The sequence below is a fragment of the Arvicanthis niloticus genome, chromosome 6 (assembly GCF_011762505.2).
Source record: "Arvicanthis niloticus isolate mArvNil1 chromosome 6, mArvNil1.pat.X, whole genome shotgun sequence".
Classification (NCBI taxonomy): domain Eukaryota; kingdom Metazoa; phylum Chordata; class Mammalia; order Rodentia; family Muridae; genus Arvicanthis; species Arvicanthis niloticus.
Window position 1 is genome coordinate 63,234,783 of NC_047663.1, and position 15,404 is coordinate 63,250,186.

Sequence of the window (15,404 nt, forward strand, 5' to 3'; positions counted from 1 at the left end):
CTGGAGTTATTACTGGGAGATTTTAGCCAGAGGGTTTTATTTTTATCTCATAACCAGTTTGTGTGTGTGTGCAGATGGAGGCAGACAACCTGAAAAGCTTAATAAGTATTTTTTTTAATTGTAAATCCACTAAGTTGCAGAATAATCTAAGTATCTGTAATGGAGAGACCATTCAATAGGAAACTATAAAAAACTAGACATCGATGAGAACTCGGAAAGATGTTGGCATCAGGTTTTTTTTTTCTTTACGTATTTTTAGTCATATTTACCATGCTTACAAATCTTAAGGTTCAGAAATTTTATATTTTAACAAAAGTTTTAGAGAGTTAAGTGAAACCAAGAACCATAGTATGAAGTAAGCCACAGTAATTGCTACTGAGAACAGTCTACTTTTTAAAGCTGCTTGAAAACACACAGTATCTTTCCCTGGACTGTCCTGTTGCACAAAAACATTACTTTCCCTGTCAGAGTCTGACTCAAGACAGAGATGTTGGCAAAACTTTTAAACAAGTATGCTTGGGTTAGAAGAAAGGGGTGGGGGGAGGGTAAAACCCAAGGCCAGAGCCAGCTTTTCAGTTAAGTAGAACAGCATAAAACAATCCTTCAATATTATCCACTCTCAAAGGGCACCTGAATTCCCAAAAAAATGAGAGCCAGTGACCAGAGGGAGGGAACAAAGCTCAGAGGTAAGAGAATTGGGAGGACTTAAATAGCAGGTTCCAGTGAGCCACGGAGAGCACTGAGACAGAGCACGCTCCAGAAGGGAGCTGGGAGAGGCGCTGGTGCTTGGTCTGGCACTCAGTCTGGCCCTCATGTCTGCAATAAAACATATAAGCACAGCAGAAAACAAAGACCCATCAAACAAAAACAAACAACAGAAGACAGAGAGGATCAGATAAACACAGACATGTGGTAGTTGATTCCATTCATATACCAGAACCAGGACAGAAGGACGTCTCCTTGGTCTCAGAGATTGGGTCTATGATTGTGTCTGATCTCCCCTATGTCTACAAATGTTCAGACTCCCAAACAGAACGGAACAACTTAGTGCTTTGTCCAGGTTTGAAATGTGACCTGGGAGACAGTTCTTACTTTCAGTTTGTTTTCAGTTTGCAAATGTGTGATGGTAGCAGTCTGGGCTTCCTGGACTCTCAAGTCCACCCTAGATTTGCCCCTCTGGAGACTTCCCTATGATCGACTTTCAGTTTGTGGCAGCCATGGTCTCCTCACACTTCCATGTCTATCCCAGACCCCTGGCCCCTGAGTCTGGCTTCAGTTGTGATCTCCAAGTGTTGAGGCCCCTGGGAAAAGTCCATAAACTCAATCTTTTTATAATTTAAAGATTTATTGATTACTGCTAACAGAACAACAGTCTCTGAGGCAAAAGAGGTTGCCATGTGAAACAGAACGAGGGAAGGATTTTTAAAGGTAAAAACTACAAGAAGACTTGGAATATCTACACAAGCAAGCAAAGGCTATCCTTCTCTGCCAAGATTAGGTAGTCAAGGCAACCTCAGAATAATCCTGGAATAGATGTATAAGCAAGTTACAGAAACCAAAAAGCAGTTAGTCATACCATAGCAAGTAGATGGTCACAGTTATACATTTCTGGACTGGGGGTTGTGGGGGGACAGGTGTGTGTCATTGAGTCAAGATTACTTAGAACTTATCTTCCAGGAACTGAAGTCAGAGACGAATGGCCAGGGGGTACCAGTTAGGATGCCTAGAATAAAATGGAGTTTCTTTTGTTATCAAATGAGTTTGTTCTAGCCCTGGCTTCTCTGAAAATAGCTCTGTAGACCAACCTGGTCACAAACACAGAGATCCACCTATGTCTGCCTTCTGAGCTCTGAGATCAAAGGCGTGCTGACACCACCACCTTTCAGCGAAGGACTGTTCCTACAAGCTGTCTTAGCATAGTTCATTTAGGCCGAATGTGAGCCACAGTGCATGCGGCACTCATGTGTGGTTGTTGGCAAGTGTGTGCTTCCCAAACCGATTTCAATGAGTGCCACTGGGTACCAGGTTATCAGCCTAATGACAAGGGGCTTCAGAGCCCTTCTTTCAAGACTTCTTAGCACAGAACATTCTGTCAGTCAAGAATCATGTGAAGAATGTGCATTAGAGCAGAATCACTTCATCGAAGAAGGACCTGAGCCATATCTAAATGCCTTTCTCTAAATGAAAGAGTGTGCCATGTTAGTGCTTTATGGCCACCAGGGCTTCACAGAAGCTCATACCAGCTTTCTTCTGTGGGTACTTTGTGCATATCATTTCTGAGCAAGGGAAGGTGGATGCAAAGAAGAACTGGCTCACAATATTTGAAAGCTCCTCGCCCCAGGTCCTTCAGTGAGAGTAGACTGTGCTTTATTAGTGAAAGTTCTCAGGTGGGAACTCAAGAGAGACATTGATTGAGATGGATTGTTAGGGGTAAGAAGTTTCTCAGAAGAGCCTGAGAAGGGCCTGAGCAGCAGCAGGGTTCCAATGTTATGTTCTTACAGTTAGTCTGCTTCAAACCGTTCATTCATGCTTCCCTGCCATGGTGAACATTCGTTACATGGCCATGAGTGAGAATCAACACTGTGTCACTGTTCCTAGGGAGACCTGAACATCCCAGACAGGGCACCAGCAGCAGCTCCGAGAAGCAATCCAACCCAAGTCTAGTTTACTGAACCAGTGGGTTTATTGGGGTTACAGGAATATAGACAAAGGGTTACTTACAGAAGCAAGGTGTCTCAGAGGCTACGTCACTGAAAAACCCACCCCATGGGTCAGAGGTCATGAAAGCTGTGTCCCTGGACTTGCCGAGCCACTCCACTGATCTGAGTCATATTGCTTATGTAACCCCATGAGAGGGGCCTTGTGAGTACCGTTCACTTCTTGAGTCTGAGCTTTCCCAGGAGGGGATGTGCCAGTTCTGCGGAAATAACCACTCCACAGCCACTGTACTTGTAGCAGAACCTCCTTTCAAGCTCTCAAGTGAAAGCCAGTCTGTCACTCCGCAGCCTTTGGGCGCCGGGCATTCAGACTTTTTCATACTGTTTCTGTAGCCTATTTGGAGCGATATACCGAGAGAAGCTGCCTGTTCACGCATAGCGTTCATAGATAGCAGTCTTTTCCCGGTAGATACCACCTGAGGGTGGACTCACATATTTACGCACTGGACCCAAATATTTACACACATTGGGCTAGCTGAGCCTTCTGCTTTCAGATTTCAGAATGACACCTCTTTCTTTGTGTCATTTTTCCCTGATAAAGATAGAGGGTTCCCTAGGATTCTATGGAGGAAGGGAAGGCCACTGTGTGGAGGAACCTCATGGCTGTGGAAACAGATTTTGACTCTTTTGATGTTACAAGTGAAATTTTAAAAATCTATCTCTCGCCGGGCGGTGGTGGCGCATGCCTTTAATCCCAGCACTTGGGAGGCAGAGGCAGGCGGATTTCTGAGTTCAAGGCCAGCCTGGTCTACAGAGTGAGTTCCAGGACAGCCAGGGCTACACAGAAAAACCCTGTCTCGAAAAACCAAAAAAAAAAAAAAAAAATCTATCTCTCCCTCCTTCTCACTCTCTCTCTTCTCTCTCTTTCTCTCTCTCTCTCTCTCTCTCTCTCTCTCTCTCTCTCTCTCTCTGTGTATGTGTGTGTGTGTGTGTGTGTGTATGTATGTATGTATCAGGATGTTAACCTGTGCCTGTAGAGGTCATAGGTCAATGTCATGTGCCTTCCTCTATTACCCTCCATCTTACTTTCAGAGTCAAGCTCTCTGACTGAACCTGGATGTTGCCATTTTGGCTAGACTAGCTGACCAGCAGGCTCCCAAGATCTGCCTGTTTCCATCTCCAGGCTTCTCCTTAAAGAAGGGTTTTTGTTTTGTGTGTGTGTACTGGCTGGTTTTGTGCGTCAACTTGACTCAAGCTGGAGTTGTTATCACAGAGAAAGGAGCCTCCCTTGAGGAAAAGCCTCCATGAGATCCAGCTGTACGGCATTTTCTCAATTAGTGATCAAGGGTGGGAGGGCCCATAGTGGTTGGTGTTATCCTTGGGCTGGTAGATCTGGTTTCTATAAGAAAGCAAGCTGAGCAAGGCAGGAGGAGCAAGCCAGTAAGTAACATCCCTCCATGGCCTCTGCATCAGCTCCTGCTTCCTGACCTGCTTGAGTTCCAGTCTTGACTTCCTTTTGGTAATGAACAGCAATGTGGAAGTGTGAACTGAATAAACCTTTTCCTCCCCAACTTGCTTCTAGGTCATGATGTTTGTGCAGGGATAAAAACCCTAAGACTGTTTGTTTGTTTGTTTGTTTGTTGTTTGTTTTTGCCACATAGGTGCTATCGATTCAAACTCAGGTCCTTCCTCATGTTTATAAAGTGGTATTTGTCCCTTTGAGCCATCTCACCAACCCCTGAAACTTTATTCTTAAAAACCCATCATTAGGGGCTGGAAAGAGATTTCAGAGCATATATTGCTCTTGCAGAGGACCCAAGTTCTGTTCCCAGCACCTATATCAGATGGGTCACAACTACCTCTAACTCCACCTGAAGGGAATCCAATGCTTTTGGCCTCCCTGGGCATCCTTACTTAAGTGCACACAAACACACACTTAAAATATGTTGCCAGGCAGTGGTAGTGCATACCATTAATCCCAGCACTTGGGAGGCAGAGGTAGGCAGATCTCCGAATTCAAGGCCAGCCTGGTCTACAGAGAGTTTCAGGACAGCCAGGGCAATTACACAGAGAAACCCTATCTCAAAACATACACACACACATAATGACATACATTTATGTCATATATTTTATAAAGTCTTTTTAAAAATCCATTAAAAATCTAAAATGTTATATATAAAAATCCTTTTTAAATCCATTATTAAAAACATTTGGGGGCATGTTGCGAACCTGCAGTCTGCCTCAACGCTTTGGGGCTAAGTGCTCTGGTCAAGAGAGAGAGTGGGGCTGCAGGGGCAGGAGACGCGAAGAATGGAGGCAAGACAGGGTGTGATTAAGTCTCTTACCAAGTCTCCTTTATTGAAAGGAATTCTGAGGTATTTATACGCTTTTGCCACGTGCCTTGTAGGCGTGTGGATACCACGTGCCTTGCAGATGTTGATATGACGTAAGCCTTACAGGCGTCTATAGCGTGGACAGCACGTGCACCGTGCGCCTTGCAGGCTTGGATACCACGTGTGCCTTACAGGCATGTATGGCCTGGATAGCACGTGGACAGCACGTGACCTGCATGCCTTGCAGGCGTGGCTACCACGTGCGCCTTGCAGCTGGGGGCAGTAAACAGCAACACAAAATATGTGGGATATCAGAGTGTGCTTCAGCTGTTGTAGGCTATTGAAAACCAAATCTTTCATCAGGGTATATGGTTCCAGATGGCTGCAAAGATTATCTAGCCGCTTTCTGCTAAAGTCGGCTCCCAACAGGGGCATGCAGGAGAAGTTTTGCTGGGGAAGAGAAGGGTGAGGTGATGCAAATACAGTGTTCATGTACGAAGTTATCAAAATATAAAGAACAAAAATAATACATCTATTTATATAATATACTGTGATTATTTATTCCGTCATAAAGATTAACACTACATGTATGTTACATACAATACATGAGTGTGATGAATATATATTATCTGTGTACATATATTTCTGTGCCTCTATATCGATAGGTATGTACATACAACCAGCAAAGAGAAAATCTATGTCTACAATCTAAGACACAGAGAGAATTCACACCCAGCTTCTCCAGCCAGGCTAACAGTGAGATCATAGTCTGTAAGTCAGTTTCCTCAGAGTGTTGGGGCCAGGTGAGGGTCCCTGTGACCAACACATACAACCTTAGAAGAGCTTTAAAAGAGCAAGCTTGCTTTCTTACAGTCAACATACTGGAGCAGCATCTATGCCATAAACATGACCTCAAGAATTATTTGAGTACATATGTACATCATAAGGACAACAAACAAAACCTCTGTGGTTTCTTTTGCAGACCTTTCCTGTGAGTGCATGGACCCACGTTAACAAAAGAAGCAGCAGATGGAAGGCGAGTCTTGGCAGAACTTGGCTCATCCCCAATCCCACCACCATAAGACTTCTTAGTCCATTCTATCCTTACCCACCTTTTACATGTAAGTGATCCTTTTTTGTAAAGTGCTTGTGCCAGGAAGATGATATAGTTGGTGCATTTGTTTTTGAGAAACTATATACAATTACAAATACAATTGGCATTTTCCTTCCATTTCAAAATAGATTTTACTTCTTTGTGGGTATCAAAACCATAGCCTTCCCTGTGCTAGGAAAACACTGTACGACTAAGCCACACCCAACCTTCTTCCCGCTATTAACCAATGAAACTCCTATATACCCTGAGTGCCTGTGTGGTTAATATTTGTTGTCCATTTAGCAGGATCTAGAATCACTATGGAAAGAGACCTTTGGGCTTGTCTATGGAGGAGTTTCTAGACTTGGTTCAAGAAGGTTGGAAGACCCACTCTGAATGTGAATGGTATCATTCTAGAGGCTGGGTCTTGGGCTGAATGAGAAGGAGAAAGTGTGCCGAAGAACCCCTATCCATCTCCCTCTGCTTCCTGACAGCAGACACACAGGACCAGCTGCTCCGTGCTCCCACTGTGATGACTCTCAGCTGTGACAGGCTGTACTGGCAAACTATGAGCCCAAACTAAATGTTCCTGTGTGACGCTGGTAATGGTTGGAACTGAGAAAGCATTTAGCGTTCTGTCAAAGAGGTGAAAAGGGAGGACAGAGGTCTGAGACTGTTAGAAAAGTTGAGCTGACAGTACTGATGTCTATCAAGAGCAGGGCTGAGAGGAACATGACAGAGCAAGGATCGGCACCTGTCTTAAACACAGAGCCACACAGATTGAAATGGAAGAGCTCCATGGAGTGTTGAGAAGGGTCCGTGTGTGTCTGGATGGGGGTGCAGCCTGCTGAGATAGGGGAGGCTGAAGAAGTTGAGGTCCAGTATAAGACTGGGAACACAGAGTGTGAGGGGCCATGACTAGTCATGATACCACTGACACCGTCTAGGGTAGTGCAGGGGTACTGAGAATCCTTCTGTTTAGCACTATGTGAATCCCATTACTAGTAGTTCCAGAGTTAACTCCCCTCTCTTTACAGATCAGAGGAGGGGTCAGAGAACAGGCCTCGGCTGGCCATGCTTTACAGACAATAGCCAAAGACAAGCTCTTCCCCATTCCTTAAGGGATACTCCATCTCCAGAGTCAGGAGGAAAGAGAGAGAAGAGACATGGGCAAAGCAAGAGGCCACTAAGAGGAACTATATTAATCGTGGGCACTAAGGTGAGCATGTGTCAGATGTGAAATTCTGAGCAATTAGAAAAGGGAAATTTCTCCTATATTTGGATCCCAGATAGTTAGTTCAGTTAGTAAAACCAAGCAAATAGTACAAAGCAAAATTCATGATGGTGCCTCATGAGAGGGATAACCATTAAGAAAGTTAGCCTGTTAACCTCAAGGAACTTGGAACCCATGGTGGGGGGGTTAGCTCAACTGGGGGTACACATGGGATATGGGGCTGGGGAGAAGACCTCAGTTGTCTAGACCTTCCTAAGGATGAGAAATGGAGTCTTCAAGGATTTTCCACAGAACGTTCTTGGCTTTGCCAGCAGTTTCATTGAGTATACCTTTCTGTTGTGTGTTTCTTCTGTGAGAGAAAATACAGCATGCCATGTTAAGACCTGTAGAGACTAACTGTGTTCCAGAGCTATACAACCAGGCCAATAACCCGCCATCTTGATGGTACCCCTGAGATTCCATGCTAGTCTTCAAATGTGTATCTGGCTTTTTCATTTTCAGAGCCACCTGGCGGAGAGATTCGTCATCCACACCAAAGCTTTCTTGGAAGACTTTCCGACACTCTAGCAGGTTATCTGGATCTGAGATTCCAAACTCCCTTTGTAGGTTATCTGCATCTATTATCTTTTTAATGGATTCTACTTTCTTATTAATAATATTCTCACAGGTTTGGTAAAGGGTTTTTGAGAGACCATGGTACTTGACGTCAACGAGGTCTTTTGGTAGCATCTCTCTAAGCTTTGGGAAGTCGTGAGATTCAGGCTCCATGACAGATACCAGGAACATGGGGGGTACCCTCACCCCATCCTTCTGGAGATTCTCCCTGATGTTCTTTTGGATAGTCTGCCGTAGCTGGGATTCAGTGAGGGCACTCGTGCTGAGGTCCCTGTCCAGCTTGGTCCAGACGACATAGAACTTCTTTCTCATCCTCTGCATGGCTTTGGCCAGCTTCACATGATTTGAGCTGAACTGCTCAGAAGCGATGATGATGATGAGGTCATAGGTGCTGATCTGCATCTCATCCAGGTAGCTCTCCACACTCTGGGCTGTGGCCCCTAAGCCAGGCAGATCCCACAGCTCCACGTAGGGAAAGTGGGAAGAGGAGTAAGAGGCTGGTTTCTGGGTGGTCCTCACCACCCCAGTGGGAGCTGAGTCCTCCTCGTCGTGTCCAATGAGCCTGAGGGCATTGATGAAAGATGACATGCCATTGCCAGAGTCCCCAGTCACAGCGATTTTCTTCGTGTTTCTGGATACTTTCCGTACGATCTCCTTAACTATAGAGACCACTTCCACCACTTTCCCTCCTGCCACAGCCGTCTCAATACTGTTAATGACTTCTACGGATAAAGTATTGCTGTCTTTGGGAATGAATACAGCATCGGAGAAGCATGAAAATTGCTTATCCTCGGGTGACCCAACTTCCTCTTCCATGTTGGCGAGCAATGGAGCAACCTGTAATTACATTGAAAGGGAGTTGGGCCGGGCAGTGGTGGCACACGCCTTTAATCCCAGCACTTGGGAGGCAGAGGCAGGTGGATTTCTGAGTTCGAGGCCAGCCTGGTCTACAGAGTGAGTTCCAGGACAGCCAAGGCTATACAGAGAAACCCTGTCTCGAAAAACAAAACAACAACAACCAAAAAAAAAAAAAAAAGAAAAGAAAGGGAGTTGGGATGACTGTGAACACAGGCACCCATAGGAAACACTGTTCCTTGTCTAGGCTTTCAGATCCATGGCCCATCCTACCCAAGATGGGCCATTTCAGATCCATGGCCCATCCTACGCAAGACCAAACCATTACAGAGCTAGCTGGGCCCTCCTGTGCATGAGTACGTTCTTGGAGGGCAAGGATAGCTCTATAGCTGTTCCTGCAACACTAAACCCCAAAGCTGAACACTGGAGTGTCAGACCTATCTCTCACTGAGTACAGATGTCCATGCTCCTGGTTGCCTGGGCTACGTAGAGGAAGTGTATTCAGAGCAGGAACAGCCTATGCCAGCTCCCACCCAGAGGACCCAGCAAGTCTTCAGTTCACCATCCTTCTCCATCAGTGGCTATTTGTTCTAGTTGCACTCTGAAAACTGTTCTTCCTTTCCCCAGTGACATTCAGTAGTAATGGTGTGATGGTTTGTGTATGCTCTGCCCAGGGAGTGGCACTATTAGAGGGTGTGGCCCTGTTGGAGTGGGTGTGTCACTGTGGGTGTGGACTATTAAGACCCTCATCCTAGCTGCCTAGAAGTCAGTGTTCTGCTAGCAACCTTCAGATGAAGATGCAGAACTCTCACCTCCTGCACCATGCCTGCCTGGATGCTGCCATGTTCCCACCTTGAGGATCATGGACTGAACCTCTGAATCTGTAAGCCTGCCCCAATTAAATGTTGTCATTTATAAGACTTGCCTTGGTCATGGTGTCTGAGACACATGGCATAAGGAACACAGGGCTACACACCAGCTTCCACAGCAAAGCCACATGGTTTCCAGATGGTCTCATTAGGGACTGGAGAGGGGACAGCTTAGCAGGTAAGAGCACTGGCTGTTCTTGCAAAAGACCTGGACTTGGTTCCCAGCACTCACATGGTGGCTCACAACACCTGTAACTCCAATTCCAGGGATTCCAAAGCCCTCTTCCAACTCTATGAGTAGTTATATGCACATGTGCACATATAGACCCTGAGGAACACATACACATAAAATAAATCTTGAAATAATTCCATCAATCTTAAGTCACCATGTGGGTTGTCGGGTACCACTGCTGCTATTCTTATTAAAACAGAAGAGTGAAATTCTTCTGTGAACATCTTCCTTTTTTGTTTTTTATTAGCATATGTATTTTTGTTTGTCTTTTTGTTTTGAGATAGGGTTTCTCTATGTAGCCCTGGATTTCCTGGAACTTGCTCTGTAAACCAGGCTGGCCCAAAAGTCAGAGATCTGCCTGCCTCTGCCTCCTTAATGCTGGGATTAAAGGTGTGTGCCACCACACTCAGCATTTTTAGTCTATGTTAATGATATATATGCTGGGTTATATCATGACACTTGCATCATGTACACAATGCATTTTTATTATATTCTCCCCCACCCCTGTTAATTTTTCTAGACCTCCTCCTGGTCCCATGATTGCTTTCCTCTTTCCAACCTGTCCCACTTGTACTTCTATGGTTTGGTTTTAGTTTTCTGCATTTAGTTTTGGTTTTTCTTCTCTTCTGTGGCCCAGTGAGTTTCCTTTGACTCTTTACAAAACCGTGACTGAGAATCTGCCTACAGCGGCAATGTGCACCATAGCAGTGGCTACAGGAAATGTCCCTCCTTCCTCATCAGCCATCAACTGTGTGTAAATCCTCAGGGAGGCACGTGACCATTCCCTTTCCATTACAAAGTGCCAGCAGGCCCAGTCACATGCTGATCTTATACAAGCAACCACAGAGCTGCAATAGTTTCAAAAGTAGAACAGCCATGTTATGTCTAGAATTCAGCATTTCATACACACATGCATGCACACACACACAAACACACACACACACATGCTTCCTACCATTTTTACATGATTCCCATGTCTTCTTCTAAGAGATGACAGGGCTGATATGGAGATATAGATGTCCCAATCAAAATGGGGCATTCAACCATGTTTCTGTTCTTGACTAAATCTTTGCCATGAGATTGAATGTACTTTGTGGGGCAGGATTGGGAAAGACAATTTATCAACACCAAGGATGGGGAACATGGGGCTCAGAGATCAAAGGCACTTATTGCTCTTTCATAAGATATCAGTTTGAATCCCAGCACCCATACCAGGTGACTCACAACCTCCTGTAACTCCAGCTCCAGGGGACCTGACAGCCTCTTCTGGTCTCCTGAGGCAGTACAGAAATGTGCATATCCCACACACCAACACGCATGTACACAGAACTAAAAACAGTAAAAAGCTGGGCATGCCAGTGCAGTCCTTTAATCCCAACACTAGGAGGCAGATGCACGAGTGTGTATTAGTTCCAGGCCAAACAGTGAGAGCTACACTTTCTCAAAAAGCAAGCAAACAAAAAAAAACATATATATATATATATATATATATATATATATATATATATATAATTTTAAGATGGATGATGTCAAGTGCAGAAACCCATACAAGGCACTTACAGGTAAGCAAAAAACCACCTTCCACAGACTAGAATGTTGTCCTTCTGGAGTGTAAGGACAGGAATCCAACCATTTCACAGGACCATACCGACTCTCAAGAAGCAAGACAGCAGCAGACACCTCACCTCACTGCTCTCAGATGAAGGCCCTGGGTGGGGCAGGTGTACACAGCTCCACTTACAAGGGATGGCTGTGGTTCTTTCCCTCACAATTTTATTTTCTTGGTTTGTGTGCATATGCATTTGAAACTCAGCACCATATATTTGGAATTTTTTCTGAGTCTCACATAACTCTTCTGTCCTTTAAGGAGTGCCAGGTGGTGCTAGTGCACACCTTTAATCCCAGCGCTTGGGAAGCAGAGGTAGGCAGATCTCTGAGCTGGAGGCTAGCCTAGTCTACAGTGAATTCTAGGACACCCAGGGCTACATAATGAAACCTTGTCTCAAAAACAAAACAAAAAACAAAAACTGACAACAACAACAAAACACCAACTCCCTGCCCCCACACCCCAAAGGCATTCCCTGCCAGGTTTATTCATGGAGCCCCAGAAAATTACTAGAATTGTGCCTAGGTGTCCACCTGAGAAATCCAGGGCTCTTTAGTCTGGAAGGTGCTTCCCGGGTACCCTTAAGTCTTCTGGTACAGTTTTTTTGCCCTCCATATTCCCAGTTGGAGCACCCTCTGCCTCCCTTGCTAGCTTTCTGGGATGGGCTGTCCTGTCTTTCCAGACAGGATTATGTGAGGGGGAAAGACGCACCCTGGATGTAGGCATCGCCATCTTGTGGGCTGGGATCCAGAACTGGTTTTAAAGACAAAGACGAAATAAGGCTAAGTACCAGCATCCGCCTCTCTCTGTCCAGACTGTGGATGCTCAGCTGACTCTCCCATGAGGCCACACCTTCCCTACGGTAGAGGGCTGCATCCTTTCTAACCACGAGCCAAAATAAACCCTTCTTCCTTTAAGTGGCTTCCTCTCAGGAATTTTTTCAAAGCAAAGAGAAAGGTAATGGAGACTGACCTTATCCATATGTGGACATGCCGTAATGCAACCTATTATTTAAATAGTTATTAAAATTTTGTTTGTTATTAATTTATTGAAGATTTATATTTTATTTATATACATTTATATACACATGTGTATATATCGTTACATTTAGATGTGTCAAGCATGCCCCATGCACTTGAAGAAGTTAAAAGACAACTCGTGAGAGTTGGTTCTCTCCATCTACTACGTGGGTTCTTGGGATCCAACGTGGGTTTACAGGCTTGGAAACAATCACTTTTATCCACTAAGCCAGCTCAGCGGCCCACAACCTATTCTTTTATGCAATTATTATGACTAATAAATCACATGCATTTTAAAATGTAAATCAGTCTAATATGTGACTAATATTAGCCCATGCTAGCCTAAAACTCGCTAAAACTTGGAACTGAATCTTCTGCCCCCAATTCCTAAGTCCAATGCTTTACAAGTGTGAGCCACCTCACCGAGCTCAACTATGCAAACATTGAAAACTCACACTTATGAAGAGACTGCCTATAAAGTACTCCACACGGTTCATCCAGCGACCGACCCTGAGCCTCCACGAGAGGGGCTTCCAGAGATGTGGGAACCAGCCTAAACTAGTAGTGGATCTCAAGCTGTCAAGGACTTTTGTGAACACAGACCCTACTGGACCCTCTACCCCACCTTGTTCTTTATCATCTCACCATTGAGGGGACACTGGGAATTTCCAGGCACTATTGAGTCCGGGAAAGGTGATGATCCACCCTGTGGTCAATGGGAACAGCCTTGGACCCAGCATGCTTTGTGTAGGTGGTATTTAAAGCGATTTCGGTTCTTGAGGGGGTGTTTTGTTTTGTTTTTGTTAGTTTTGTTTTTTGTTTTTTGTTTTGTTTTTTGATTTTCTGGTTTGGTTTGTTAGTTTGTTTTTAAAGGACCACTGAGATGGCTTACCATGTAAACACACTTGCCACCAAGCCTGACAATCTGAGTTCTATTGTGAAAGGAGAGAATCTGCAAGTTGTCCTCTGACCATCACACACACAGAGACACACATACAAAATATTTTTTTAAATAATTGAACTGAGAATTATACAGAAAGTTTCCTTAGAAACTTGGTCTTTCAAGTCCCAGTCTCCATTTGCTCCGAAGGAAGAACCAATGTGTTTACATAATTCCGGGACATCCAGATATTGCCTGTGAGAGGTTCTGATCCTGGACTCTGGCCAGTAACTGAGAGACAGAGTAAAATCCCACCTGTTTTCTCTTAACTAGCCCCCCTCAGAAGACCCACAAACCGAGGGATATGCAGGGGGAAAGGGGGTACATTGCTTCACTCTGGTGGATTGGAAGGACTTGATTCAGCCAGACACCAGGCACTCTGTGGTCTTTAAGACAGTGCAGGAAGGTACCCGCTGCACAAGATGCCCCAGAGGAACATCTGACCCCACACTCCCTGCCCTGAGCTGGTTTATAGGCCAAGCAGGAGCCCCTCACCTACCTGCTCAGAAGCCTTACAAACTGCAATCCAGGCAAGGCACGGTCAGGAGGGAGAGAATAGAAGTGTGGAGGGGCAGGGTCCTGTGGGGAAGAGCGATTAGAAGAGGCAGGAGCCGCTGAGGGGCGGCCTGAGTTCCTGGGCTTCCTCTCAGATGCTGCTCCACCGTGGCCCTTGAAGCAACTCCTCAACTTTTAGGCATGAGCCCTGCCTGCCTCCCCACCCCACCTCGCCTTCCCCCCCCCCCTGGGGGGGAGGGGCCTGCTGCCAGAACAGCTTTCAGTTTCAATTCCTGGAAATGGCTAGTTTTCAGGATCTAGCAGCTCAGACTCCACATTCTTCTTCAGAGAATGAGGGGAGGAGCTCTGCCAGTTGGCCAGGCCCAAAGGTCAGAAGTCTGCCTGGGAATCCTGCCATCTGGATTGCAATCAGAGCTGCCTGGTGTGACCCTGCTGCCTCCCTTCCCATAGCCCCTTTTGCTCAGGGATCTAACCTCTCGAGATGCCCATCTTCAGACTCAGTGAGTTCCAGCACTTAGAGAATGACTGGGTCTGAGAATCCCTGAAGGAAGACCCCAGACTCAAATAGTATGCAAAGGGGGGAAAAAAGAGCATTTATTATGCAGAAATTACCAGCATTCAGAGGTCAACCATTCATCAAAATGGCAGTGGCCTGAGGGGCTTTTATGCAGGGCTAAGGGGAATTTTCCAGAAGCATTAATTTGATCGGTAGGGGGCAAAGCAGTGACATTAGTACAATTCGGATTCGTTACTATGTTAGTTTCATTATATTTGGTGAAACCTTGTAGAATTTCAGAGACAAGTCAGTTCTGGCCTTGGTATCTCCTCCAGCCAAGTGTCCCAAGAGCTAACTCAGCTCCAGACTAAGGACCCTAAGACAGGGTCAGCACTGATCTAGGCTTATTGTCAGTGGCTTCCTCTGAGGAGCCCAGGGTGCTTCAACCCCCTTCCCACCCCCCCTTTTTATTCCAAAGACCCTTATTTCTTAGTGGACCTCTCAAGAAGAGCAGCAGACACTTCACGAGGCTGCTCCTTGTGACTGCTCTCCTTGCTCAGTCAGTCACTTGCTCCCACCTGTCAGGGAGCCAATCTAATCTACCCTGTCAGACTACCCTACCTCCAGGGTGGTCTCTTTTCACTTGTGATTCCTCAGAGTTCAGGAGACACAGGACCTGGCTCGCCCTTGCGCTGCATTATTGATGACCTCTATAGTTATAGAAGACTATAACTATTGAGCCGGTGTCTGTATTTCACACCACAGCCAGAAAAGGTCTGGGGTGGGGGTGGGGGGTTCAAGGCAAGGCTCATTAAAGAACCCATCACTGCCAGATCCCAAGGTATCCTGTGGACCACATGTGGCAAGCCTATGTTCTATCAGTCCCTGGCTTCTTCTTCTTTCACTCTTCAGTGTCTTGGCTGCTCTGAGCTCCTCCAA

The 15,404-nt window shown here is 45.6% G+C and overlaps 1 protein-coding gene across 1 annotated transcript; it reads right to left on the reverse strand.

Annotated features, from left to right (window-relative positions):
- Positions 1 to 5,521: 5,521 nt before the first annotated feature.
- LOC117711881 (immunity-related GTPase family M protein 2-like) lies at positions 5,522 to 14,151 on the reverse strand. Its single transcript, XM_034507811.2, has 2 exons — positions 13,953 to 14,151; positions 5,522 to 8,769 (listed from the first exon to the last, which is right to left on the reverse strand). The coding sequence occupies exon 2, from the start codon at positions 8,746 to 8,748 to the stop codon at positions 7,570 to 7,572; it is 1,179 nt and encodes a 392-aa protein (XP_034363702.1). The 5' UTR covers positions 8,749 to 8,769; positions 13,953 to 14,151; the 3' UTR covers positions 5,522 to 7,569.
- Between the last annotated feature and the right edge of the window lie 1,253 nt (positions 14,152 to 15,404).

Excerpts from the sequence above, each read along its gene's own strand:
- LOC117711881 (XM_034507811.2), bottom strand. The coding sequence starts at position 8,748 with ATGGAAGAGGAAGTTGGGTCACCCGAGGATAAGCAATTTTCATGCTTC.